At 35.7% G+C, this 25,500-nt stretch overlaps 1 protein-coding gene across 2 annotated transcripts in view; it reads right to left on the bottom strand.

Moving 5' to 3' along the window:
• The window catches only part of TAF2 (TATA-box binding protein associated factor 2), a 60,984-nt gene that overhangs the window by 16,088 nt on the left and 19,396 nt on the right, over nucleotides 1–25,500 (bottom strand). For both annotated transcript variants that reach the window (XM_008642624.2, XM_017746087.1), the window contains exons 10-22: nucleotides 23,946–24,031; nucleotides 22,543–22,678; nucleotides 21,356–21,510; nucleotides 19,086–19,200; nucleotides 18,876–18,985; nucleotides 18,136–18,201; nucleotides 15,933–16,185; nucleotides 12,382–12,522; nucleotides 10,932–11,042; nucleotides 9,406–9,599; nucleotides 8,720–8,859; nucleotides 3,042–3,111; nucleotides 1,426–1,535 (exon numbers count right to left, since the gene is read on the bottom strand). In XM_008642624.2, the coding sequence (XP_008640846.1) occupies nucleotides 1,426–1,535; nucleotides 3,042–3,111; nucleotides 8,720–8,859; nucleotides 9,406–9,599; nucleotides 10,932–11,042; nucleotides 12,382–12,522; nucleotides 15,933–16,185; nucleotides 18,136–18,201; nucleotides 18,876–18,985; nucleotides 19,086–19,200; nucleotides 21,356–21,510; nucleotides 22,543–22,678; nucleotides 23,946–24,031 (1,687 nt within the window). The remainder of the gene's footprint in view (nucleotides 1–1,425; nucleotides 1,536–3,041; nucleotides 3,112–8,719; nucleotides 8,860–9,405; nucleotides 9,600–10,931; nucleotides 11,043–12,381; nucleotides 12,523–15,932; nucleotides 16,186–18,135; nucleotides 18,202–18,875; nucleotides 18,986–19,085; nucleotides 19,201–21,355; nucleotides 21,511–22,542; nucleotides 22,679–23,945; nucleotides 24,032–25,500) is intronic.

Raw genomic sequence — 25,500 nt, 5'->3', positions numbered from 1 at the left:
ACTGTATCTGGTAAACAGGACACAGACGTGCCAACTGCCATGTTAATGTGGCTGTGCAAGACTTAGCACAAAATAAAATTACAAGATCTATCCTTGTAAATAGTAGTTTTATGGGGCCAAAATAGTGTTTTGAGTAAGCTTAGCTTACTTACCAGTTACAAATCAGCAGTCACACTCACCCAGTTACAAATGAAAGCAACATGAATATTCATCTGGACATTTCGAACATTAAAAAACTCTCCAGAGAATGACACATTCAAAAATATCAATTTTAGAACTATTGTAATATTATCAATTTAATTCAGATTAACACAGAGAAAAAAAAGATTACATATATCAATCAGAGTCTGTTCTCTATTATGCGTGCTTATGTTAAATGAAAGCAACTCATGATTCTAGAACCATGCATGTTTAAACCTGGCTACTAGCTTGTCAACTAACAACTTTTTTCAAGGCACCCTGGAAGGCTACAGTTATCCCTTACAGAAAATTAATTGAAACATTATGTCATCTCGAGGCATAGAAATTTAAGTGCTTAAAGCCCCATGAACTTTAATAAGAATGTATACCCTATTTGTTCCTTGCAAAAAGAGGTAACGCTTGTAACACTGCACACACTCTTCTCTCATGAAAAAGCAAAAACAAATTCTCTGATGGGAACATCAAAATTGTTTATTTTGTGTGTCTGACACTTGGAAAATCCTATGAAACTGTACTACTAGTAGTCTCCCCACTTCAACCCCTGGAGTGTAGCTGTAAACTTTCAAACACTAAATATAATGACACACAGAGAACAGAAAGCCTGCAATGACCTAAAAAAAGCTATATAAATGTTTATATGTAATCTATGTAGTAATGTGCCAGATGTTAAAGGGCAGCTTGTCAGGACTGGATAAAACTGCGTCAGTAATGAAAAACAGGTCAATGGTAAAGACGCAAGCCTTCTCTCACTAGGATCTTTCCTAATCTCAAAAGGCAAATTGAGTTTTAGGTCTATAATGTACTTCTAAAAATCTCATTTAAATTATCTATACCAATGCTGTCCTCTCGTATTCTCTGTAAAAGAGACAAAAGAGGACAAAAAGAGACATAAAACAAACTCTTAAGTGTGGCACAGACACCATTATTTGAAGAAACACTTCCTTTGAACATTTTTGAACATTAGAAATATCATTCTGTGAAAAAGGACATCAAAGCACACTACATCAGTAGACAAAAGAATTAAAAACAAGGTTTGGTAGCCTATGTCACTAAAAATGTTCTGGAAGTACATAGATTATATTCAACGTCTGAGACTGGATTTTCAATTTCTAATCACTGAAACTAAGAGAGCTCATGGCATATTCTGAAGCAAGTCTTTATTTCAAAAAACCTCACAATAAAACTCCAACACAACAAAACAACAAAAAAATCAAAAACCCTAACCTGAATTCATCAGTTTCCAAAGCTGATCTACCAAAGCTTCATTACATAAAGGGGACTCCATATTCTTGGTGAAAGGTGGATTCTTAGTCAGCATATCCAAAATCTTATGCCTGAAAGAAGCAGAACAGTAATCTTTATTATCTTCCAAAAGAAAAACCCTAAGGATACAAAGTCTGTTAGTTTGCAATATTCTTACAAAATTCTTAAATTACAAGATTCAATCCAAATTTTTAACCAATGTTTTATGCCTTTAGTTCTTTCTTCTGTCCACAATTATGCATAGACACAGATTTACCATCAGCAATATAACTTAGAGATAAAAAGTGAGGTGCAAAGCACTAGGATGTTTTTAGACGCAACTGTTAACAGTTGTAGGCTACATTATGCTCTTCTGTTTAGTAATGATCTTTTTTGAACACTGACATGGAAATTTACCAAGAAGCAGCAACACTGGCAAATAAACTCCTTACATACTGATACCAAAGAGTTTCTAAATAACTGCAAATGTTTGTGACGGACACAAAATGGCAGGCCCAAAAACACTGACCTGCACATTTTCCTGAAAACAGACACTGCCACCTCTTAAGTTGCATTGGTGTCTGAAGATCCTGCACTTACCATATTGCTTACAATATTTACACACTGAGCTGAAAGTAGATACATTTTTGTTTCTTCAAACTTGGCCTTGAAAACATTTCACAAATAATTCTTTGTTCCATTACTTGTTATTTTAACTATTTTTCTCTGTATAGCCAGCTTTCACCTTGCTGTCTTACACATTTGGAACAAGAAGACTCTTGCAGATACTTTTTTTCCTGCATTTTCTTTTGGAAGAGGCTAACATACAGCACTCAATTCAAATTAAATCTCCTTCTTAAACTGAAGCTAAACCTGTATTTATTTTCATTAACAAGAGTGACAGAAATGAAACAGAACAATCTTGCAGCTATGACATTTGTATGAAATCACCTATAGAGAGAGAGAGTAAAAGTAATATTATTCAACTTTATATTAGAAGTAATATTATTTAACTCAGTATTTTAATGGTGGTCATAAGAATAAAGTGTTGGGAAAAAACAATTATTATGAACCTTGGTGTTCACAGGTTTGTAATGAATGTGCTAAAATACCCAACCACTCATGTGAAAACAAAGTTGAAACAAGCAATACTAGAAATTTCACCACATCTTCACATGATCCTTTCACCCCATCTACAGTCTAACAATTGCTTTACACCCCTTGCTGTCCAAATATTGTGTGTACTATGTCTCAGACTGTCTTTTCTAAATATCACAAAGTCTTTTTTGCCATATGCAACATCATATTTATACACTTTATTTATGTTCAGGAAATAATCTCTAACTTCAGACTTCTTCCACAAGGTAGAACATAAAAGACAAAAATAACATAATGCAGAATTAGAACAGAATATACTAATTTTTGAGATGTGAATTGTTGAAACATCAAAACACGTTTCAATTAACCTAAAATAACAAGAAGGAAAAACAGTTTTGTGAAGAAGCAGTTAAAGATCTGATCTATTCTAGTGATTCCAGGTGAAGAATTTACTTAGTAGCTTCAGCACTGGTAAAAAACCTGTCTCTTTATTAACTCACCTTATGTAGGGTACAGGATCACTCTGAACCATAGTAAGTAGCCACTGTAATTCTTCATAGCTCCTATCAACTGCAAAGCAAAATAAACCAAAATGCCTATTAGAAGGATTTTGATGAAGACAATCATGAGTTCCTGAATTAGCACATAAAGAGCCTGAGTGATTGCAACTAAAGAGGAATTCCACTAATTATAGAGCAAATTCAAAGTGTAAGTGTTTTACTTTACATTGAAATAGAAACATTTACAAAACTCTTCCATGCCTCAATTGTTCAATAACAACCAATTTGACTATTTGCATGAGCATTGACTGGGAAAATCAGAGTAAAGGCTCATCTTGATATTGTGAGCTTCCTAAACTGAACACATTCAAATATCCTTTCAAGAATCAGAAGCATAACATTTTCTGTAGAGAATATACAACTCTCATACACAGGAATCTGTGAAGGATTATCTTTAAATAGGATAGAAAGAGGAATACTACAGGGCTTATATAAAACTGCAGTCATAGCTCCCCTCAGTAGCCTTCATTAGTTTTTTAGATCATTATACTTTGCAACTAAAATGGATTTTGAAACCTATCAGCACATGCTTCTAGAAAATTGCTGTTTGACACTGTTAGAAACGAAGTCAGCTTGTTAGATTGAAATGTAACTTACATTACAAAATTCCTTTGATTATCAGAGTAGTATTGCAAAAATGGGATATCATGATCACTCATTACACAAAACATGAAAGAATTTTTATGTGATCTTTTTGTCAGGTGCATAACTAAGATTTTTTATAGCAGTATTCTCCTTTCTTTAAAACAATGAAGAGGGTGTATTAATCATTACTGGATAGACAGGTCAAAAAACATTTCTGTTGCTTTCATTTTGTGGTCCTAGCAAAAGGGTCTTTCTTCCCCTTGCCAATCATACTTTCAGTTCTAAATACCTCAGTTCAACTTTTCTTCCTTATTTCTGTTAGTTTTCAGTCAACAATTTTAAAATATAACTTCTTTCATCCAACCAATTCTTATACCTATTATTCTCTTGTTATTTCAGTAGGGTAAGTTGCTTTTAACAGAAGAGTCATTTATTAATACTAGAAGAACCAGCACTTTAGTTCTATTACAAGTTTTAGAAATACTTTGGACAGCTAAAACATAAGACCCCTTTCTGGGCTAGGAGAAGGCAACTACATTAAAATATTGCTTAGAAGATGTCTGAAGAGTCATTTGCAAGCCACTTGTGAATCAGCACTGCTCTTCCTACAGTCCAACCAAAACAAAACTGGTTACACTGGTGAGGCTCCAGTAAACCCTGTTTGGAGGCAGAATGTATTAGCTCACACAGTGCGCTGTTCAGAGCACAGCTACACAGTTCTGCATGATGCCAGAGCAAATTTGTATCCATACACATCAGAACTACAATCTCAGATTTGCCTTAAAATCCAGAGAAATCTTTGAAAAACTATGCCTAGAACATACTTCTAAAGGAGTAGTGACTGCTTGTGCTCAGCTCAGTGCACAGCTGCTTTTTCTGGCTTGGAACAGAAGGCAGCTAGAACACTGCAAACAAAAGTTGTTTTGCACGTAACAAAAATAATATTGTATTACCACACAGCAAAGAATTACAACACTGCAAACATGAAGTCACAATCATTAGCAAATTGTAATTACTTTGACTAACAGAAGGTATTTTAAAATGCTTTTTTGCTAGAAAATGCAAAGCCTGAGAGATAAATCCTTTAGGCTGGCAGTACTGTATAACAAAAGTGGGTAACACCATACTTTTGTAATTTTTTTTTGTTGTTGTTTTTTAAACTTATTTCTGCTAGAGATGAAGTAAGTCTTCCCTGCTATTTGCCTTATAGTGTAAACTAAGTCTTCTAGGCTTCCAAAGCTTTGCTACTAATGCATTTAACCAGCTCCTTAAATTTACACAGGAACTATGAAACAGTTTGGACAGCAATGACAAATTAAACCTGACCTCAGGCAGAACCAATCTTATTACCCAGAAAAACCATACACCAGCCTGGTTTGGAGACCTCGCAAGATCATCTGCTCCAATCTTCCATGGGAAAGGGAGCCTAGATGAGATTATCTAGCACTCTGTCCAACTGCACCTTGAAAACCTCCAGTGATGGGGACTCCACCACATCCCTGGGGAGGCTGTGCCACTGACTGACTGTTCTTACTGTAAAAAAATTTTTTCTTGTATCAAGATGGAACCTCTCTTGGTGCAACTTGTACTTGTTAATCCTTCTCCTTTCCATGTGGAGGAGAGAGACACTCCATCCACTTTGTAGCTGCTCTCTAAGTACTGGGATATTCTGATGAAGTCTTCCTGAGCCTTCTCCAGTGAGAAAAGACCTAATGCTGTCAAGTCTTCCCTCACAGAGCAGGTTCTGCAGCCCCCTGATAATCTTCATGGTCCCTCTCTGGACCCCAGTCTGCCCACAACTTTCTTGAACTGTGAGGGCTGCAACTATACACACTGCTGGAAGTACAGACTGAGTACAAAGTAGAGTGGGATGATCACATCTCTGTCTCTGTTAGTACTGCCCCTGCAGATGCAGCCCAGGATCTGATTTGCTGCAGCCACACGCTGCTGACTCGAGGTCAGCTTGTTATCCACCAAGACCGCAGGTCCCTTTCAGTGATGCTGCTCCCCAAGCACAGATCCTGGCCTGTTCTGGGCTCTTTGGTTATGCTGTCCCAGGTGCAGGACCTTGCACTTGTTAAACTTCATCCAGTAGTCGCTCACCCGCTCTCCCAGCCTGCCCAGGTCTCTCTGTGAGATGTCTCTCCCTTCCGCTACGTCTACCTCACAACCAGCTTTGTCATCAACAAACTTGGTGAGGCTGCTTTCAGTGATGTTCTCCACATAATTTCTGAAGATGTTCCCCGAGGGACCCACTTGTGACAGACTGCCAGCCTGAGTAAAAACCACTGATCACCACGCTCTCAGTGTGGCCCATGACCTGAATTCTTACCCACTGCACTGACCACCCATCCTGTCTGTAGCTTGCCAGTTTGTCTAGGAGAAGGCTGTGGGAAAAGCAGCATGTGTAGATTTTCATACTTCTGATAGATATAAACACAAGTCATTGCTTTCAGAAACAAAAATCCCCTTGTGATTTTTTTTCAAATTATAAGCAGTGTTGTCTCAGTTCTCAATTGCAGCAGACCATCTCTGACACTGAAGTTTAACGTTCATCAAATTTGATAATGGTTATTTATTTAGAATAGTTTGTGGTTATCTCTTTTAAGTATACAACTGCCTTGTTCCATGCAAATAACTATTAATAGTCATACAGCTCTCACAAGTTAACTTTTAAAAGTCAATAAACTCTGTTCACTTCAAGCCACTTTAGATAAACTGTCAAAGCCCTTGTATGCTGCCTCAAGCATTTTAAAAAGTTACCATGTCTGAAAAAACCCCTTGCTATTAATGGCAAAGAAAACAACTTATTCAGTTCCATGGAGAAATTATTTCTTTTCAAGTAACTTAAAAAAAGGTAGTGTTATTCCTACTCTAAAAGTTCCACCCAGAAAACACAGACTTTCCTTTTTATGGAAATTACAAAATCTGTCAGCTTCCTTTACAAGAACTGTTAAAAGCCAGCTTTGGCACAAGCAACAGGCTTTTGATAGCTGCTGGTTTGCATCCAGTGTGAACTGGAAACCAGGTAACTGGGAACAAGAATCAGATCTCTTGGCAACACATGGCCAATCATTTCTCCTTCTAAAGCCAGGTTTAGGGCTCTGCAAGACAAGCACTGCTAGCTTCTCTATGGGTAGTGGAAGAAGTCAGTTAGCAAACTGTGTTTCCAGATCACCCCTCCACCAAAAACTCACCAGTCTTACAGCAGGAGCAGAAGCTCCTGTGTTCAGTGCTGGAAGCTTGTATTGGAGAAATGACAGTGATGACCAGCTAGACACTAGGCTGTGTGGTGAACTTTATAGCAGATAGGTATTTGCATCTGCTACCTCTGCATCTAAGAAAAAGCTGTTGGCAAGGGGCAAGGCAGTTAGGCGCAGTAGTATTCTGGTCTGTCATTTTCAGATCTCACAGTGAGCTCTGTCAAAAACTCTGTTCATCATCTCAACCACTGATTTCAAGTAATCTACTTTTTACCATTCAAGTTTTAGCTTCCTGTACAAGGTTTCAAGCAACTTACCCTACTATCTTGCTTATACAGGACCCCATTTGATCAACTGTTTTAAAGATGTACTTTATTACCTTGTAGTATGCTTTCTTATCCAAGCCACTTATTAACTATAAATACCATCCATAAAAGGTCAAGAATTTAATGAGAAAACATTATTTCTATCAGTTTGTCTTTCCAAAGGGTGGGATGAATTAGTGACATTATTCTAAAGGAAAAGAGCTGATGAGTAAGCTTTCTATTCTCCAGCAAATCTTTCCATGAACATTCTATGAAGGGTGGAATAAAGCAATTAGCCCACCAATGAGAGATATGTATAGCACTAGCACAATTGTGAATTCTAGCTTTTATCACTCACAGGATTACCAAATGGTCTATGTGCAGTGGGTTATGGATACAGAGTGTCTGGTGGATTACAGGAGGGAGGGAGCCTGAGTGCTGCTCAGCACACAGGCTCCCTCACAGTTACCCGCTGTTTGGAATGACAGCCTGGTTTCAGTCTGTGAGCGGATGCCTGAGTTCCACTGAATGCATTCACTCAAAGAATCTAACTACCTTAAAACCTCCCACTGCTCATCTAGTTTGAGAAGTCTTTGGATAGAATAACAGGAGTAATGTCAAAGTAATACAGCCCTTAAAAAAGGGAGAAAACAATTATTCATGTAACAAGCAAAGGAAACTCTCCTTTACCCTGAAAACAAAACAAACCCATGAAATCTGAGACAGAATAATTAGAAATCTACATCCACCAGTCTGCTACAGAGGAAGAACTGAAGGATTTGGCCACTCTGAAAGGTATAAACCTTCAAACACAAAAGTATTACAAATCTGCTGAACAAAGAAAGACTAACCCAAATAAATGAACGGGGCAATATAATACTAAATTAACTTTATGGAATGCAAATCACTGAAGCTGTAATTTCTAACTGCATTAGAAATCTGTCAGGATTGAGTTTTAACTACAATACATTTAAGAAACTGCCCCGTTTGATTTTTTTTTTCATGGACCAGCAATAGTCAACTTGGATAAAGGCAATATTAAAAGAATGTAAACATCTCACAAACATAAGCTATGCATAAGGAATGGCAAAACATAAATATCTCTACAATAATCTGTTTCCAATATTTATAACCATAAAATGCATGCAAAAAGCACAATAAAGATATTAGGAAAAAGGTAAAGCAAAATCAAGGACTTTGACTAGAAATTATGGCTGAAATCAACTAAATCAAAGTCACTGAAGTGTTCAAGAGAAATTACCAAATCCCCTTACTGCCACTTATTATTTCAAAACTTTGGTATCTGATTCAATTTGCAAAGCACTGAGAAACAATGTGCAGCACATCTTCATCACACTTATACTTGCTGGGACAAAGCAATAATAGAAATCTCAGTTTCTTATTAATACAGCTGTCATCATACAAGCTCTTCTGGTGGACACAATTTCAACCTAATATTAATGAGGTAAGCCCTACATTTGTATGAGAATTGTTAAAAAATGTCAAAATACTTGGAAAAAAGTACCTTTTGTGTAGTCAACGACAGCCTCCAATGCTGCTATTCGTACATCTACGAAGTGCCCGTATTCTGCGTACGACTTGAAGAGAGCAGGATCACTTGGGACATGACCATTCTTCTGAAGCACTCGAATAGCTTTTAAACAGCTAGACATGGTAGAAAGAGAAAATTTACATCAGGTTTATGAAATACCAGCCAAGAAAAACAAAACTACCTTTCCCCAAATTGAATACTGAAGATTTTCTGAATTATGTTATCCATATTAACATGATTTCCATGTTACAATTATTTTCACAGCATTAACATACAGCTCTTATTACCTCTGAATCAGGCAGAAACACAAATTAAATTCTCCACCCTGTCAAATCCATTGCTTGGTTTCAGTAAAGCCATAAAAATTTAGAGAAAACACAGCTCAGATGATGTGTGTGCTCTACAGTTACTGTTACAAGGCAAAACTTTCATAAATGTTCTTCTTAAAGAGGCATGGCATGATCAACCTGTTATTAAAAGTCTACACTGACAGAAATTAATGCTGAAAAATAAAGCAATCAAGACAAACTTGCATTTATCAGCTTTTGAAACTTGAAAGGAATTTGACATTTAAGATTAAGACAAACAAGCTAAAATCTCAAAAGCTAACTACAGAAAGGTACATAAAACCCAAGAAAAGTAGTGTCATTAAACCCTACCTGACTGTAATAGTATGTCTGTAACTGGGAAGAAGCTTCTCCATATTCAGAAAACGGGTAATTTCCTCAAGAATAAGTCGTACATCAGGATTTAAGTTATCCAATGTTCGAACTTCATTGTTCACACTGACTGCAGGAGTTACAGAGTTGGCTAGGGCATCAATCAGCTCAGCACGATAGTAGTTGTCTGAAAACTAAATAAAACCAACATTTAACACAAGAAAATATAATGATATATATTCTTTCAAAGCTAAGAAATGCTTAAACTCTGTTACAGAACAGATCTTAAAGCCGAGACAGTGGGAAACACTGCATGAGAAAGCAAAACAGGAAAACATTAGTTCTGAAAATCATACCATTAATCCAGCCAGCAACTTCATGAGCTTCTGAAGTGAACTAATGAGCTCACTGCTGCTTAGTGAAGAAAATCTCGCTTCTTCATCCACCCCTCTTACCTGGGCTCGTAGTTTCACCCCTTCTGTTATGCTGGCCTTTGCATCTGTTAGTTGTGTTAGTAAGCAGCAAAAAGTATAAAAATAAAATTTACAAAAGCAGAAAGAAGTACTGGATTTGAGTGTTAAGTTACTTTAACCTAAACAAGCCCCACATCTGTCAGATCCAGCAGAAGATGTCAAGCATGTGCAGAAGGGACGTGGAAAAGTGAGGCTGGATCTCTCCCTCAGTGGTAAGAAGATGTCAGACACCTCACCCCTTTCTGTGACTACTGATTCATGTGTCCAACTCTCTACCTCTCCACCCTCCATCATCCTTATTTCAGTAATAAGCAACAAGTGTTGTTACAGTATGTGTTCTACACACAAGAAAAAATTAGGCTTAAGACACATCAGACTGGTTCCACTTAACTTTGGATACTTAATTGGGAAGATTATGATGGGCTCCGAGCTAGAATTCTCTATCATCTCAGGATCTCAAAGGTCATCTAATCCTCCTTCAGAAGTGGTCTGTGTGGGAAGGAACTTGAGGTGACATTTCCAACCCAGATGTTTCAGTTTAGTGATGGAACAATATTAACCTGTGGTTCAGCTGCTATTTAACTAGATGAAGACAATCCAGTTCTGTGAACTAGAACTGATATTCAAAACACAGAAACCCAGAGTCCTGTATATTGTTAAAAAAAGATTATTTCCTTTCTTTGCTCTTTCAAATAGTCTTTTCAAGGTCAAAAAACCATCATAAAAACCAGTGCTTAACTTTGCATGCTACATTCTCTCCAAACACTTGGGTATTTTTAATGAAAAAGAGTAAAGCAAGGAAAGTATGTGTGCCACAGGCAGGTCCTTAGTAAGTCAAACAAGCACACAGAGCTTGAAATATCCAAGAAGTGCCACCATAGAATGTCAGTTACAGAACATTCTCTAACATTTACCATTTAGTTTAGCACATCACCTTTGCATCAACTCTGAGCCAGGTATTTACAGTAGTGGTATCAAACGTCATGCAGGTATTAACTAAAACTTTTTTCAACAAAAAAAGAAGTAAGAGATTAAAATAAACACAGTCTTTACCTTATTCTTCCTGTTATCGTTATACTTGATCAAATCCAAAATAAACATTAAAACCTCCTTAGGACAAAGGTTGTGAACATCTCTCAGAAGGGCCATGGCAACAGGCATAGTCTGTGTAATAAAATTAATACTAACATCACTCTTTACATTAAGGAAATGATAGTTATACACTGGAAAGAGGTACATCCTGAAAATCAGCAATTAACAAATTTACAATAGCAAGTGTCTGAAAAGTTGTATTTACATACTTTTTGAAAGTATAATTTTCAGATCAAATAAACTATGTAGTTATTGTTCAGTAATTAGTGACAGTACAGCTATTTGGAAAAAAAAAGAAAAAGTATATCCAAAACCAGACTCCCAAGTCAAGACACTATTAAAAAAGTATCAAATGAAAACCAGTGATACGCAGAAAATGATGATGGAATTTATTTTGAGATAGACACTGAATTTGAGTGTTTCATGTAGACACAATGTCTAAGCTTCCACTTTGACTGAGACATATAGACCCAACAGGGTCAATGAAGCCTGAAGAATTACTAGCCAGACAGGTGCTACTCTGACTAGGTATTTATTTTAGAATGAGCTAAGCAGATGTCTAGGCTCCACTTGACATAGATTTAGGAATCTTACTCTAGATAGTCAAACTTGGCACGCAGGATTAAAAAGGGAGAAAAATTGAAGATTTAGTGGTAAAGAATGAACAATGACAAAAAAAGCAGAAAAATACAAAAAGAAGGTCCAAGAATGACAGGAAGGATGAAACAGTTTTGGACAGAGTAAAAAACCAAAATTTGAGTCTTCTATAAAATCAGTAATACGAAATCTATGAAATAAGAACTCAATCACCCAGCAAAGTGAATCTTGAGAGAAAAACATTGTAATTAGTTTTGTTATCCAATGAACAACCAAAAATTATAGATTACAGTAAAAAACCTGTGCTAACACCAAAATAAGCAGCAGTGATATGTGATTTGATAACAGAAAGAAGAGGGCAAGAAGGATTATCCAATGTCTTGAACTAAAAAGCCCACCAATATAAGAATTTTAAGACTTTACTTGCAGTATGGTATAATTGCTATTAAAGAATAAAGGCAGTTGCTGAATTCACTTAAAAGATAAAATTAGTATCTTCCTTACAGTGTTATTTAAGAACGAGCTCAGAAATAATTACAAATAATTATTATATAATAACATAAAATTCTCCATTCTCCTGAAGAAACTGCTAATTTAACTTCAGCTACTCAGAAGAAATTACTAAATATTTGTTAATTGATTTTTTACTAAGAAGGAACAACTGAAGCCATATGAGAAAGAATTAGTTACTTTGACTTTTATTACAGAATAATTGAGGCTTGGGCGATCCATGTTCCTGTAATTGTCAACTGTGGGAACATTTTAGTATTTCGACAATTCTTTTAAAACATTCATTGAGAAAAATAAATTTTACCTTTTGAAGAAAGTAGCTTTGAAAGTTCATGAAGTTGTTGGTCTTCACAATGTTTGGACAACTCTTACAACAAAACATTCGGGTAAAGAGTGACTTCATGGCTGGTGGTCCCGTCCACGTACTTACCATGGAATTTGCAATCTGAGTAAGTAGGGGGGAAGGGAAACTGTATTAACATGACCACTGCAAGTTTAGTTTGGCTGTAAAAAAGTACACATTTCCCGTAATCAAAAAGGATAATTGCCAAGAACATTCTCTCCTTTAAACAGATAGTTACTTTCATGAGTGTACTATCTTATATTAGCTAAGTATTCACTGACATTCCCAATATATCTTCTCTACGTTAAAGGTAAGTTTTATGAAAATGGTTCCATTTGGAAGACATCTGCAACTAACTATCCTTCCATGATAAACTTCTGTTCTTAATTATTTTCTCTTCTATGTATTTTAGATGAAAATTCTGTGTTTACTATGCCAAGTTCTCTGACTTTACAGAAGCCAGTGATGGAAGGGGATTTTGCAATACCAACTTCCCAAATTTACCCTGCCAGTAACCTCAACCTAGACTTTAAAATAGGTCTCAGCCACCCTATGAATTAAAGACCACCTCTAAAATTAAGACAAGGCAGCTCCTTCTAACTTTAATTGTAATGCACTAAAAGACTGTGTACTGAGAACTATTTATTACTATAGTCTGCTTTGGTGCAAGGCAGTTAAGGTTCCACAAAGACAAAACTGCTTTTTGTGCCTTTCCAGCATCCTGGGTTTCATACATTTGCTGTATGGAGCACTGAAAGTCTGCAGACAAGGACACCTGTGTCTGCTGATGGTTAATCTGCCTGATGTGTGTGCACACAAACAAATGGTACCAATGCACCCTACAATGTAGCAGGAATTTCCATTGTTACAGACCCACCACAAACTAAGGAAAAATCTGTTTTCACAAAGAAAAAACTGAATTTGATTACTTCCTTCCAAATTATTTAGCTTGTTTCAAAGGTTATTGCATATGCATTAAGTGAAGGAAAAGCAAGAGGCTATCTGAACATGCACAGCAATCCATTTCACCATTGCTTTTGTGGAAGATGGGTGCTCTGTTACTAAAAACCATCTTCCCACTAATCCAGGCTTCAAAGGAAAGTCAGAGAGGGAAAATACTGCAGACAGGCTCGATCTTCCCTTTGCAATAACGGAAGTGTTTGAACTAAAGATGCAGGTACAGCTTTTTCTGAAAGCTACAATAATTCTTCCTGCAGATGAAGATTAATCCCGAAGACTGCTTAGAAACCATGATAAAGAACTTAAAACTGCAAATATGAAATTTATGTAGCAGTGTCCAATACAACTCAATCCCCAAAATATCAAAGTTTACTATGTTTACAAAATACTCACTATTCCATTAATATCAGGGTGTACATTTTTAAACATTAACTTCTTATTTTAAGCATTTCATTTCACAAAGTCCGTAGATGAACAACTATTTTCAAGTAAAATCAACAGTAGTTAAATCATCATCATTTCAGTATTTTTTTTGTCTTATAATGTGTTCCGACTCATTTGAATTTCTCTTTACTGACAGAATCTGATTTTTCTACTTATTCTACTGAGACATTACACACTTTGAACTAAATGAATCTGTGCATTCCCCACACAGTAACACAAGTGGTGTTTCTTGCATTATTTTTAGTTAAAAAGGCAGGAGGCACACTCCATTTCTGCATTCTCCATTCAATTTAGCACAGCACGAAAAAGTAGACTAAGGTGTAACTCTCATGCACATCTATGAAACTCCTCAATGTTTGGGAGGGAGAAGTTTGTGGTGGTAGTGCTCCTATCGTAAAGTTTATAGCACATCACCCACACTGCAATGGATCTGAACTGGGAAATCAGTTTGTGTACTCTCAGGAATTAAGATTGTGACATTATTTGCTGCTTTCTCTGTATTTTTGTCCTGAAGGACTCAGCACAGTGTGTGTGCATGTATCTTCACACATATCTCTTAATTTATCAATGAGGATTTAATAAGTCACCTGGATACTTCATGGCTGAGAGACTGAAGTCTTTTTTACAATGAAATATACCAAGAAAGTGTAGTAAATTCGATAACTGCATTGTCACGTATAATTTCTCTGTCTCACATGAGTACACCAAGAACATTTGACAACAGTAACTGCAACCCAGCTAGAAACTGCAAACCAACAAAAAAGTACCCTCCTTCCGAATAACCACGAGTGACTTGGCTTTTTTCAATAAAGAATACAGATCCTGAATATTTACAAGCTGAGAAAATTAAACTCAATGACAATAGGAAGTTACTCTCATTAATGTCCTGATGTTGGAATAAGTAATAGAATGTATTACACTTTCCTCCCAGGTAACTTACATAAATATATCTACAACTCTGTTCTGCCATGCTACTTCACCTTCATTTAATGTCACAGCCAAACTTTTTGCTTGCCTTATTATCTTCTTTTCTGTAAGTCAACCACCTTATCCATAGACCCAAGATTTTCCATACAATTACAACTGAACAAAACCAGCAATGATTATCTGCAGCCCAACTGCCTAAGAAGTTAAAGACAGAAAAAAACTATTGCATTTAAATATTGCAACAACTGCTCTTTTAATATTTACCTGTGCAATATACACTATTAGATATTCCAAGTGAATTCATCATGAAAAGTGCATATTCTAAGTCAGATACTGGCAGCACCAACACTAGCACATACACTGGCAGTTTTACATCAGTGCTTCATAATATTAAAATAGTTTGTCAAAAACATTTGGATTTTGATTTTCAAAATATGGCCAAACATTTTATTTCTGTATGGGAATGAAATTATTCCCAACAGGTACACAGCAGAAAGCAAGCTCTATGACAATAATCTGAACTCTACAAATTGGCAATCAATGTCTTCATGTCCATAAAAGTATGTCACCAACATGTCATTTTTAGAAATTCTTGTTTTTCTGTTATTGTAAAATTAGGGTTTTACTCATTTTTATTCTTAATGCTAATTGTATGTCTAAGAAAAAAAAAGATCTTCCTTTTTCAAGGCAATTATTTGGCTTCTTAATATTTAATTGTGGCCCAACTTGATGTTTATTTTGTGACCTTATTCAATCTGAAACAACATAAAGCAGCAATCTGAATTCCAATTAGAAAAAGATGAATTTCAGCACTTCAGAGTTCTCAACAGACTGGCCAAGGAACTTCCCAGTAAAATAACAAAAAATATACTTTGGTTCTGAAAAAAAATTAAACAAAAGTCTTTTATTTCTGCCACTTAATGAAATCTGGAAAAATCCCTTGTGGTTTTCATGTCTGACATCTCAATTTTGACCATTATGAAAGCTTTCTGCAGTCTCCATTTACAGACTAAAATAATACAACTTTCCTTTCAAATCAGTCATGTTAAAAATACTTGGCAAATAAATTTAAGAAGTTAAATATCAAGCCAATTTAGGAACTGTGATGAGTTCTGACCCATTTTCAGCCATTTACAAAGTCTAGTGGATTTCTTCCCTTACTCCCATCCACACAACCTCACCTTTGCAAGGCAGAAGCAGGCCAGCATTCTCACCCGGTAGAAACACTGTTCCTGCTCCAGGATATCAGTCAGTGCAAGCCGTGATGCTGGAGTAGGGAACTTTTCCAATGCCAGAATGGCTTCTTCTTGTGCCACCACATCTCTCTCATATCGCAGCTGATACTGCCACATGAAATCAGACTGCTCAAATTCCACCTTCCTCAGTACTGACATATCGGGATCTATCCTTATCCAGAGCAAGGGGGAATCAGCACTAAGACAGACATGAAAAACAGTAATAGCTTATAAAATTTCAAGACTACAGAAATTCTAAAGATCTCCTAACTTGTTATGAGTTATTTGTAAAGTATTTAAATTCAAAGAACTATAACAGAATATAGGTTAGAGGGAACTCTTGAAAGTCTCTGGTCCGATCTCCTGCTTCCAGGATGGCAATTCTATAGCCTCCCAGGGCAATCTGTCCAAACCTCTAATACATCAAAGTGAACACTGTTTTAGTATTTTCAACCTACAGATCTCTGTTTATGGTAAACTACTGTATAATCTCAGTGTATTTAATTCTACTTCCTCAGCTGCAACAATTTTCCTAACTGATAAGTACTTTATCACCTTCTAAAGGTTAGGACTACCAAAAAAAAAAAAATCCAAGAAAGAAAATCTGGTGGTAAATACACTTTTTTTTAATCAATAGATGTGAAACTCCTTTACAACCACTCACATGCTATGATGAAAGCTGACAAGGGTAACGATATAAATGATGATAAAAGTGAAAGTATTAACCAACAGGATTAAAATTATGCTACAGACAGAATAACCCAGTTGTATTCCACCCAAACAAGCATTTTACGCTTTAGTAAAAAAAAAGTAATACACTTTAGTATTCACACAGCACCATGACTGCAGAAATAATTTATGGAAGCAAGAAGCACGAATTATGCAATACATTCTCTTAGTCATTTTTCCACATAAAAATCACAACCCCAAAATACCGACATGGCATTAGGAGAGTTTGGAATGATGAAAAGGGCATAATTATAAATATGATGTGTATTTCTGAATACATTTGTAGAAAAACTAGAATTACCATCAAGATAGTAGCTAGAGAAGAAAAGACAGTGAAAGTGTGTATACACAAGACTTAGAAAATAGGATAGAATGTGTATTATCATACATGCTTGCAGCAGAGGAGTCCAAACCAGACAACAGAATGACCATGCCACAGATTAGGTTATCAGATAAAGTGCAAGTGGTTTGCATAAAATTCTATACCAGTTCAAAGGTCATTCTAAGATCCCTGAAGTCTCATCTCAGGATAATACAGCAGGGACCTGAGCATAATTGATCCAAAATACTCACAAATATTTAGGGTAATTATCCTTTAATACAATTAAAATTATTCCTATTTCCAATGTCATACGAAAATGACAGCAATAACTTGCTCAATGTAAGTACGTCATAAAATTTTTTCTCATCATGTATTAGATGAGGTTAAATTTTGAGAATCTGCAACATTTTTAAGGTGAAGCAATCTATCCTTCAAAGAGCCACCACTGGCTTTCAAGAGCAGATTATTTACTTCCCTCATCCAGAAAACAAGATACCAACACCTTCACTATTTCTGAGGGCACTACTGGTTCCAAGTCAAGGATGGTAAGGCAGGTATTTACACTGAGCAACAATTTGCTTCCAAAGATCTTAACAGTTCCAACTGAAATTAATGACAGTGTAGATTTCAGTGTGAAGCACCTCATCATTATTTTTAATCTAGAAGAATTCTTTTGTAATTACAGATTTCAGGAACTTGTCTGTATTAGTGGCAGTTAAATGGTCTTCATCAAGATCCAACAAAAATGGCTCTTAGTTTCAAACAAATTCTTGTTTACATTTTACCTATAAAGTCAGCTGAAAGGTATCATTGGAAATGTATTAGAGTCAAGTAATTTATTGCATCACCCTACCATGCCCAAGTTTTTTTTATAAAATCTGATTATATTGGTCAACCTGTACGTTTTACACTTTGCCAGCATTTCCCCAGCTACAGCAAAAAAGTCTCAAAGAAGACAAAGAAATGTGGGATAGTTTTGGAAGTGGTCACTCATATAATGAAGTACAACATTATTATCCAATCCTTCGAAATAGCATGCTTTAGACAAGGGGAACATGGCTCAGACTCACACTGGGAAACTCCAACAAGCTAACTTACTCCATAGCAGAAAGGTCCATGTCCACCTCTTCTCCATTCATCAGTGGAATCTTTTTCTTCTTATTTCTATTAATAAAGAGAAAATAGAAAGAAAAAAAAGAAGTATACTTAGCAGACTGGCAAATATATGTTTATAAATGGAGTTAAGGACTGCAAAAAGTACTCTGTGTATTTAATCACATAAAAACATAATGCTCTCTCCAGCAAAAAATATTTACAAATTTGAGCTATGCATCCATTTCTATAATTTTTACTTCCACCATTTTTACAATTACACATAAACATAGAACTTTGAGAAGCAGAATTCAAAGTAATTATTAAAATGCATTAGAAAATGGAGAGAATCTATTTGGGAAGTATGTCACTTTTCTTGTTCCCTTGATTTACCAAATAGTCCTGGCACCCTCTTCACTTGAGGCACTCCTCTGGCCTACATTTGTCTTCCCTCTAATTTGTGGTTCCCATTCAAAGGCATTTTGAATAATTTGATTAGAGTCTTTCTTCATTCAACTAATTCTACATAAATTAGGTCTTTATAAAAGTTTTACAAAATGACTTATAATTAAGAACTGTGTAAAGTCTCCTGCTGTCCCTAACAGTAAGAAATTTTCCACTTACATCACAAGTAAGTTTTATTTAGTAAGACTAAGAAAGAAAAAGAATATATTTATCACCAAATGCCCTGTATGTTTTCATACAGCCATACTAAAAATACCTGCAGTTAGTATTTTAGTTCTTACCTTCTGCTTTTAGAATGGCAAGGAATATCATGTTTAAGACTGTTTTCTTCAATCTGCAATGTATGGTTGAATGAGCCATCAAGTTCTTGCACTGTCACTTTAAGAGGACCCTTGAAGTTCATAAGATTTTGTTATTAACATTAAACCTATGCTTATTAATGTACACATCATACTTGTATGTGTAGGTAAAATATAGAAAATGGACCTTACCACGTATTTCTGAGTCCCAGGAGAGGTGTAATCTTGTTTTATTTCCAATTCCAATACATTCCGTTTTCTATTAAATGCAAAGCTACCATAAAATTTTACCACTCCACTCTGATCCCTAATAAGCAGTATAGGAATTCTAGTGCTCAATGCAATAGTTAAAAAAAAACATAATTCTCAATTCTTAACACTTGCTTTATGCTTCTTTATTCCTAGAATTACCCATTCCAAGAAAATCTGGAAATGAAAACACCCATGTTCATTCACGAAATTCTAGGGGTTTAGGTTCTTTAATGTCCAATCATGTTTCTTATGAAGAAAAACTGAAGTGCAATAAAAACCACCTAGTATGAAGAAATTCATTATGAAAAATTATTCTGGACTCCACCACATCCAATGTCCTTGGCATGCTCTCAGAGAAAGTAATTGAGTAAGACTTCAGTATATGGTTTGTTTTACTATGTATTTTAGTTAAATAAAACTAAGGGGAAAATGTAGACATTAGTTTGTTTTCTACCCACACTACATTTAACTCCATTATTTTATTGCAGTTTTTCAAACTGGGCCATGTGAGCATTCACATGTGTGTGTATATGAGTTCACATACACATGAGAGTGTACAATATGAATGATAAAAAGTAACAATCTCACTCTACATTTTTGCCCGGGCAATGATTCCTTCAAGACAACTTTTCCTGTGAATAATTTAATCATTCATTTCTGTATGACAGCCATTACTACACCTTACTTATAGTAAACAAAAATACTAAAATGAAGCATTTTAGTGTAATGCACACTCTCACAAGTCTCTGACAAGCAAGGAAGGAAAATCTGTTCTTTCATGTACCAACATTTAAGGGAGGAGCTTCCATATTCAAAGACACTTCTTATCATACAGGGGTTATTAACTTTTCTCCCAAAATTTGGCCATTTGGCTAAATACCTCAGACTGGTTCTGTTTGTGGAGACTGCGTTCATGAAGCTCAGTGGTATCAGGTAAGAGTTTAAGACATTTTTAGTGGTTTATTCAGCACAAGGTTTAAACTCAGCATCAACGCAGCCCTTGCTAACGGCAGAAGATAGCACTAGTTAACAGCAGTAACATCTCCTCCCAAACAACATAGAGACCTGCTACGATCTCACAAGGTGGAAAATCTACTGCCACAGGAATAGCAGGGTTTGAAGCATGGCAGGCAGGTTGCAATCATAGGATTAGATGCAAGTTACAGTTAACAGGATCAGCCTTGGGGCCAAAGTACAGAGAAGGTGAAAAAATCTCCAAATGTATGAATTACAATTCTTTCTTCCTTACAGAACAGATGTAGTTAAGATTCCTCCAGCTCTGATAGTAACACTGACATTTAGATGTAACTGCAGTGTGAAAATATGTACATAATACAGCTCCTATTTTTCTCAAATGCTTGGCACAGCGAAGTATGGAAATTAGAATAATGTGTATGTATACTTTATGAATACTTCTGATGCAAATAAAATACTAACCTCTCAAATTACTCTATAAATACTAATTATACAGTGCTTTTTAGTTAAGATATTCAGATGCATGAACATTGTTAAGTCAGCTCAAATACCTACTTTTGTTTAAGGTATGTTTTTGCTGCAGTCACATACAATTCTAGCCTGGAGTCACATTAAATAAAACTAACAATTAAACCTCTTAAATGGAGCAACTTCAAATTTCCCCTCATATCAATACAAAATAAGAAACCCTATTTCTTGACTAATATCACTAAAATCTGTCTGTTGAAGAATCAACAGACAGAGGTTTATTTTACTTGCAATTGTACTATTAACACAAGCTACCAAGATATTAAAGTATATTGTAAACTAATAGTCTGTGCTTTAGGTTACTTATTTCATGGTGATTTACTGGAAATCACATATTAAAATGCACTAGACTATAGCATTTTCCATGTCCAACTTCAGCATATTTCTATGGGCAGTGTCCTCTGGAATCCTTTTAGTATAATTTGGCCTTAAATTCCAGCAGAGTTCCTGTGCTTCTTTCAAAGGAAACCTTAAAATAATGAAATCCCTTCTAGTACAGAACATGCAAAAAAGCCAGCATAGTTCAAAGGACTATGAAAAGATTGTGAACCTGTGGTTCACATATACATCTAATTCACAGAATAATGTACTTCACTGTTTTATGCAAATGTGTTTCATACTCCTCTTCATGTTCCTTTGATAGTGCCAATTAAAAAACAAAATTCATTCTCCATATTAACAATCCAGACCAAGAATAAAAAGGATACACCCACTGCTTTATTAAAGGTTGGATGTCTTTGCCTGAGACATTTGAGATAGATTTCAAAAACCCAGATGTGGAAACCAACATCTGGCTCCACATGTGTGACTGGAACTTCTGAGATGAAGCAGTACTGGCCAGACTCAACAACTTGTTGAAAACCTAAAATGATAAAACGTTATTACTTTCCTTAAATACTTATATATACAATAAGCTTTTCTGTTTAGTTTCAGTTGAATTGCAACTAAAGGTCAATACACTCACTTTCTGATAAGCAGCTTTAAAAAAAGGTTTTCAAAATAAAGACATTACAGGGAAATTACTTGCTTGACCACATCAGTAATTGTGATTTTCAGTCCAAATGTATCTTCCTGGAAGTTACACATACATATAAATATACAAAATCAATTAGAAGATGATCAACTTTCAAAAATTATCTACAGTAAAAGAAATCACTGACTATATCTCCTTTTTCAGAAATGAAACATTCATTAGATTCTCTGCTGTATTTTCAACCTGACAACTACCTATAACAGCTCTAGCACAGTAACACACATTTTTCTTAAAAATAACCCCAAATTGAGGAAAAAACCCCCAACCCCCCCAAAAACGTGAAGTTGATACGAAAATATTACTCAGTTTCTAACTGCTTATTTGTAGCACCATAGTCTTCCTAAGGTAAGTCACAAAAGATATTTAGTAAAGAAGAGAAACTACAGTTCTGCAGAAGTTCAGTATTTCAGAATAAAATTACGATCTTCTATTCAAATGCTTCCTTTAATATAAGCATCTATGTTTCACCTAGCACTGAAAATTTTATATAATGGAGAGAGCTGAGGCTGGATTCTCATTATTGTCATAATTTATAATTTCATTAGATTACCTCACAGCAACACCAGTTAGGGACAGTAAAACAGGCTCTCAGTGTTAACAACTGATCAAAATAACTCAAACCAATGAAACACCCTAAGATTAAAGAGAATATGCAGAATATAAAAAGCTTTGTAAATTATGCTTAAGAAAAACAGCTAACTTCATCCTAACTCAAAAGACCTAACATTTGTTCAATCCTGCTAAAACTGATGGAATCCTATGATGACCTGTTCTGTTTTTCTCTGAACTCCATTTAAAGAACAGAAATGCAACTGAAGACAAAGAGTTTTCTATATTCCACATAATCATTTAAATACCTACCTGTAACATGAACTCCATGCTAATTCTGTTCTCAATCAGTCTCATAACAAGATGTGCTTTACACTGGAACATAGTGTAATATTCCCAGGACAGTGTATGAGGGTGTTTGATAGAAAAATGTAAATGTGATGCAGGGCTGAAAAAAAAAAAAAAAATCAAAAAAAGCTCTCTATTTTTCATTTATTGAATGAAACTTAAAATGTAACCCAGCAACCAAGCTTAGAGCTGCACCAACTTAAGACTTCTTGTATTGCTTTTTGTTACAAATTATGGCATGCTTAAAATGACCACTCACTTGTCCAGAGAGGTGACAAGGGTGTATGTACCTGGCATCCAGCAAGTACTGTACAGAGATCAGTGGTACATGATAGCTACTTGATAGGCAATCACTGAAGTTCTCCTTATCACAATTCTCCTGTTATTTTAGATACTTCTCTGTTCTGAGGTAGGGAGGGGCTAGCAACCATGGAAGAATTGAAATTCAAGGAGGAAACTGAGGTTGTGGTTCAGACATTATATAATAATTTGGTCTCAGTATAAAAAGTATTTATCCAGCTTCAAATTATACAGTTGATTGACTTCTGTAAAGTTCTTTTCTTGCAAATTACAACTGAGCCAGGACCCACATTCTCGGCCTTCTTAAATTTACTAAGTGTTGATTGATTTTGGTACTGGTTACATTACTTAACAGCAAAACAACTCCTTGTGAGGCTGTGTCATAACTGGATCAATTTATGCAAGAAAATAAAAACCCAGCAAAGCTTGTCACTGAAACTCAGATCCACTTAGTGATCTGACATTTAGCAATATTTTTCTACCTCCAGTGGTTAGTACTACTCAGTGGGAGAATTACAGGAGAGGGAAGAGGAATCATTCTAAACTAGACATACTGAAGCTACAGATATCAGGCAAATAAAAACCCTGCCAGTTCACATTGGTAACTAATAGTACTTCACAGATGACTGACCTAATACTTTTTTACCCACAATATACTAAGAAATCTCAGTCTAAGACTACAAGGTGGTATCTGAGAGCAGAAAGAAAAAGGAGCAAAGAAACAGAAAGCTGATGATACCGTAAAAAACCCTGAAAATTACTAACCACTCCAGAAATAGCTCACGTCAAAATTCTGGCTTCATGTTCTCTCTTATCCTCTTACTAAAAAGCAGTTTCATAACAGCATTAAAAACATTCATTATACTTAATTTCCTTTGAAATTCACATTGAAAGAAAAATAAAACAACAGGTATTACAATATACTCAAGATGTACTTTATGAGACTGGTAATACATGCCTTGGGCAGCTTGAGATCTTGGCCTTGTGCTACACAACACACCCAAGGCATATATTAATGGCCCCATAAAAACATACCCTGCAATAACTTGCAGCTTAAATAAACATACTTGTCTTTCTCTTTTCCTCCTCCGAATATTGGATGCAGTAAAACTCCACCAGTCTTCAGTTCATATGCCACGATTTGATCTAACTCCTGGGAAGAACAACATACATAAGTGAGTGTCATTTTGAAGAGCAGAGAAATTATTTAAAGACAGGAAAGCTTTTAATATTGTTCAAGCCATACCTCCTAATTAAGCTTGTTTACAAAAGGAGAAGTATTTTAAAATCAGAGATGTTCCTCAAATGAGAACAATAACAAAACAGTAGAAATTAGCAGCTTTTACTTGTTTTGGGGCTGGACAGGGGGCTAACCTCCAACAATACTGAAAAACATTATAACTAAAGAGTATTATTATTCAATAAATAAGTTGTCTCCAACCAAAAGAAATAAACGTGGTCAGCATTTCATGCAATGGAAAACAACTACAGAGACACACACACACACGTAAATATAATGTATTAAATATACATATTAATAAATAAATAGATATATATTTACATTGGGCCCAAGCCCTGCACTGTGTCTGAATTTGTGTGATGCTACACCCGGGTTAACAAGCACACTTTAAGGCAGGATGTTTTTAAGGGCTCACTGTCACCCAGAACTCAACATGAAGCAAATTGTGTCAGCTTAAGCACAGGAAATGTAAACCGATGCCTGTCTGCAACCCAGTGTTAAAAGATTTCCAAATATTTATATGTATTGATATTACACACTTTCACATATTGGTGATACATTAAAAGAAGGGCAGAACTGGAGGCTGTGACAGTAGCAGCTCTCAGTTCTACATGGGCACCTTTAGCAAGTCACGGGGAACAATGCGAGCAACTTCTGCTGCACACAGCAGTGAACTCTTAGCACAGACCATCAGTTCTGCTGTTCTCTGTAGCACCCACAGCTTCAGCACAGACAACACACGACTGGTGAACTGAATGAGCATTAGGCAGTTGAGGACATGGTACTGGGTCCCCATGTGAGTAAGGGATGTAAATGGAGGTAGTGGGGTTAGGATTTACTTTTTGGAATAGGGAGAGTAAGAGAATGTGATGAGAGAAAGAAGACGTATCTTTTTGTGAATAAATGTTACTGGCAAGGAATGAGGAGTCATTGCTGCTATCTCTAGAAAGTACCTGTCTCAAAGATTACATTTGAAAATGTAAGCCACAGAGACCTTCCAAGAAAAGGAACCTCTTCAAAAAGGGGTTTTTTTGCTGTTTCATTATTTCATTTAGTACTTCAATGATACTGAAAGATACCAGAATCACCACTGATCCAAGCTAATACTGGAGCCTTTCTGAGCTGTATGGATAGCCATCACAGCACAATAAATTCACCAAATACATATCCTTATGAATCCTATATTCTATTCTAAGTATTTCAAAATTAACATCTTTTTCGACTCTTTTTTTGGTGCAAAAGTCCAAACAAAAATAGTAAAACTAATTTCATGGAGAGACAATGACAATATTACTCATATGGCAGTCACAAAAATCTATTTTGGTTTGTATGTTTGGTGTTCTTCCTTGCAGCAAGTGGTCAAAATATTTTAGCACTAAGTT

This window comes from Corvus brachyrhynchos, unplaced genomic scaffold, assembly GCF_000691975.1.
Source record: "Corvus brachyrhynchos isolate BGI_N302 unplaced genomic scaffold, ASM69197v1 scaffold28, whole genome shotgun sequence".
Lineage (NCBI taxonomy): Eukaryota > Metazoa > Chordata > Aves > Passeriformes > Corvidae > Corvus > Corvus brachyrhynchos.
The sequence above is the reverse complement of the archived record's forward strand: the minus strand, read 5'-3'. Positions and strand labels throughout refer to the sequence as shown.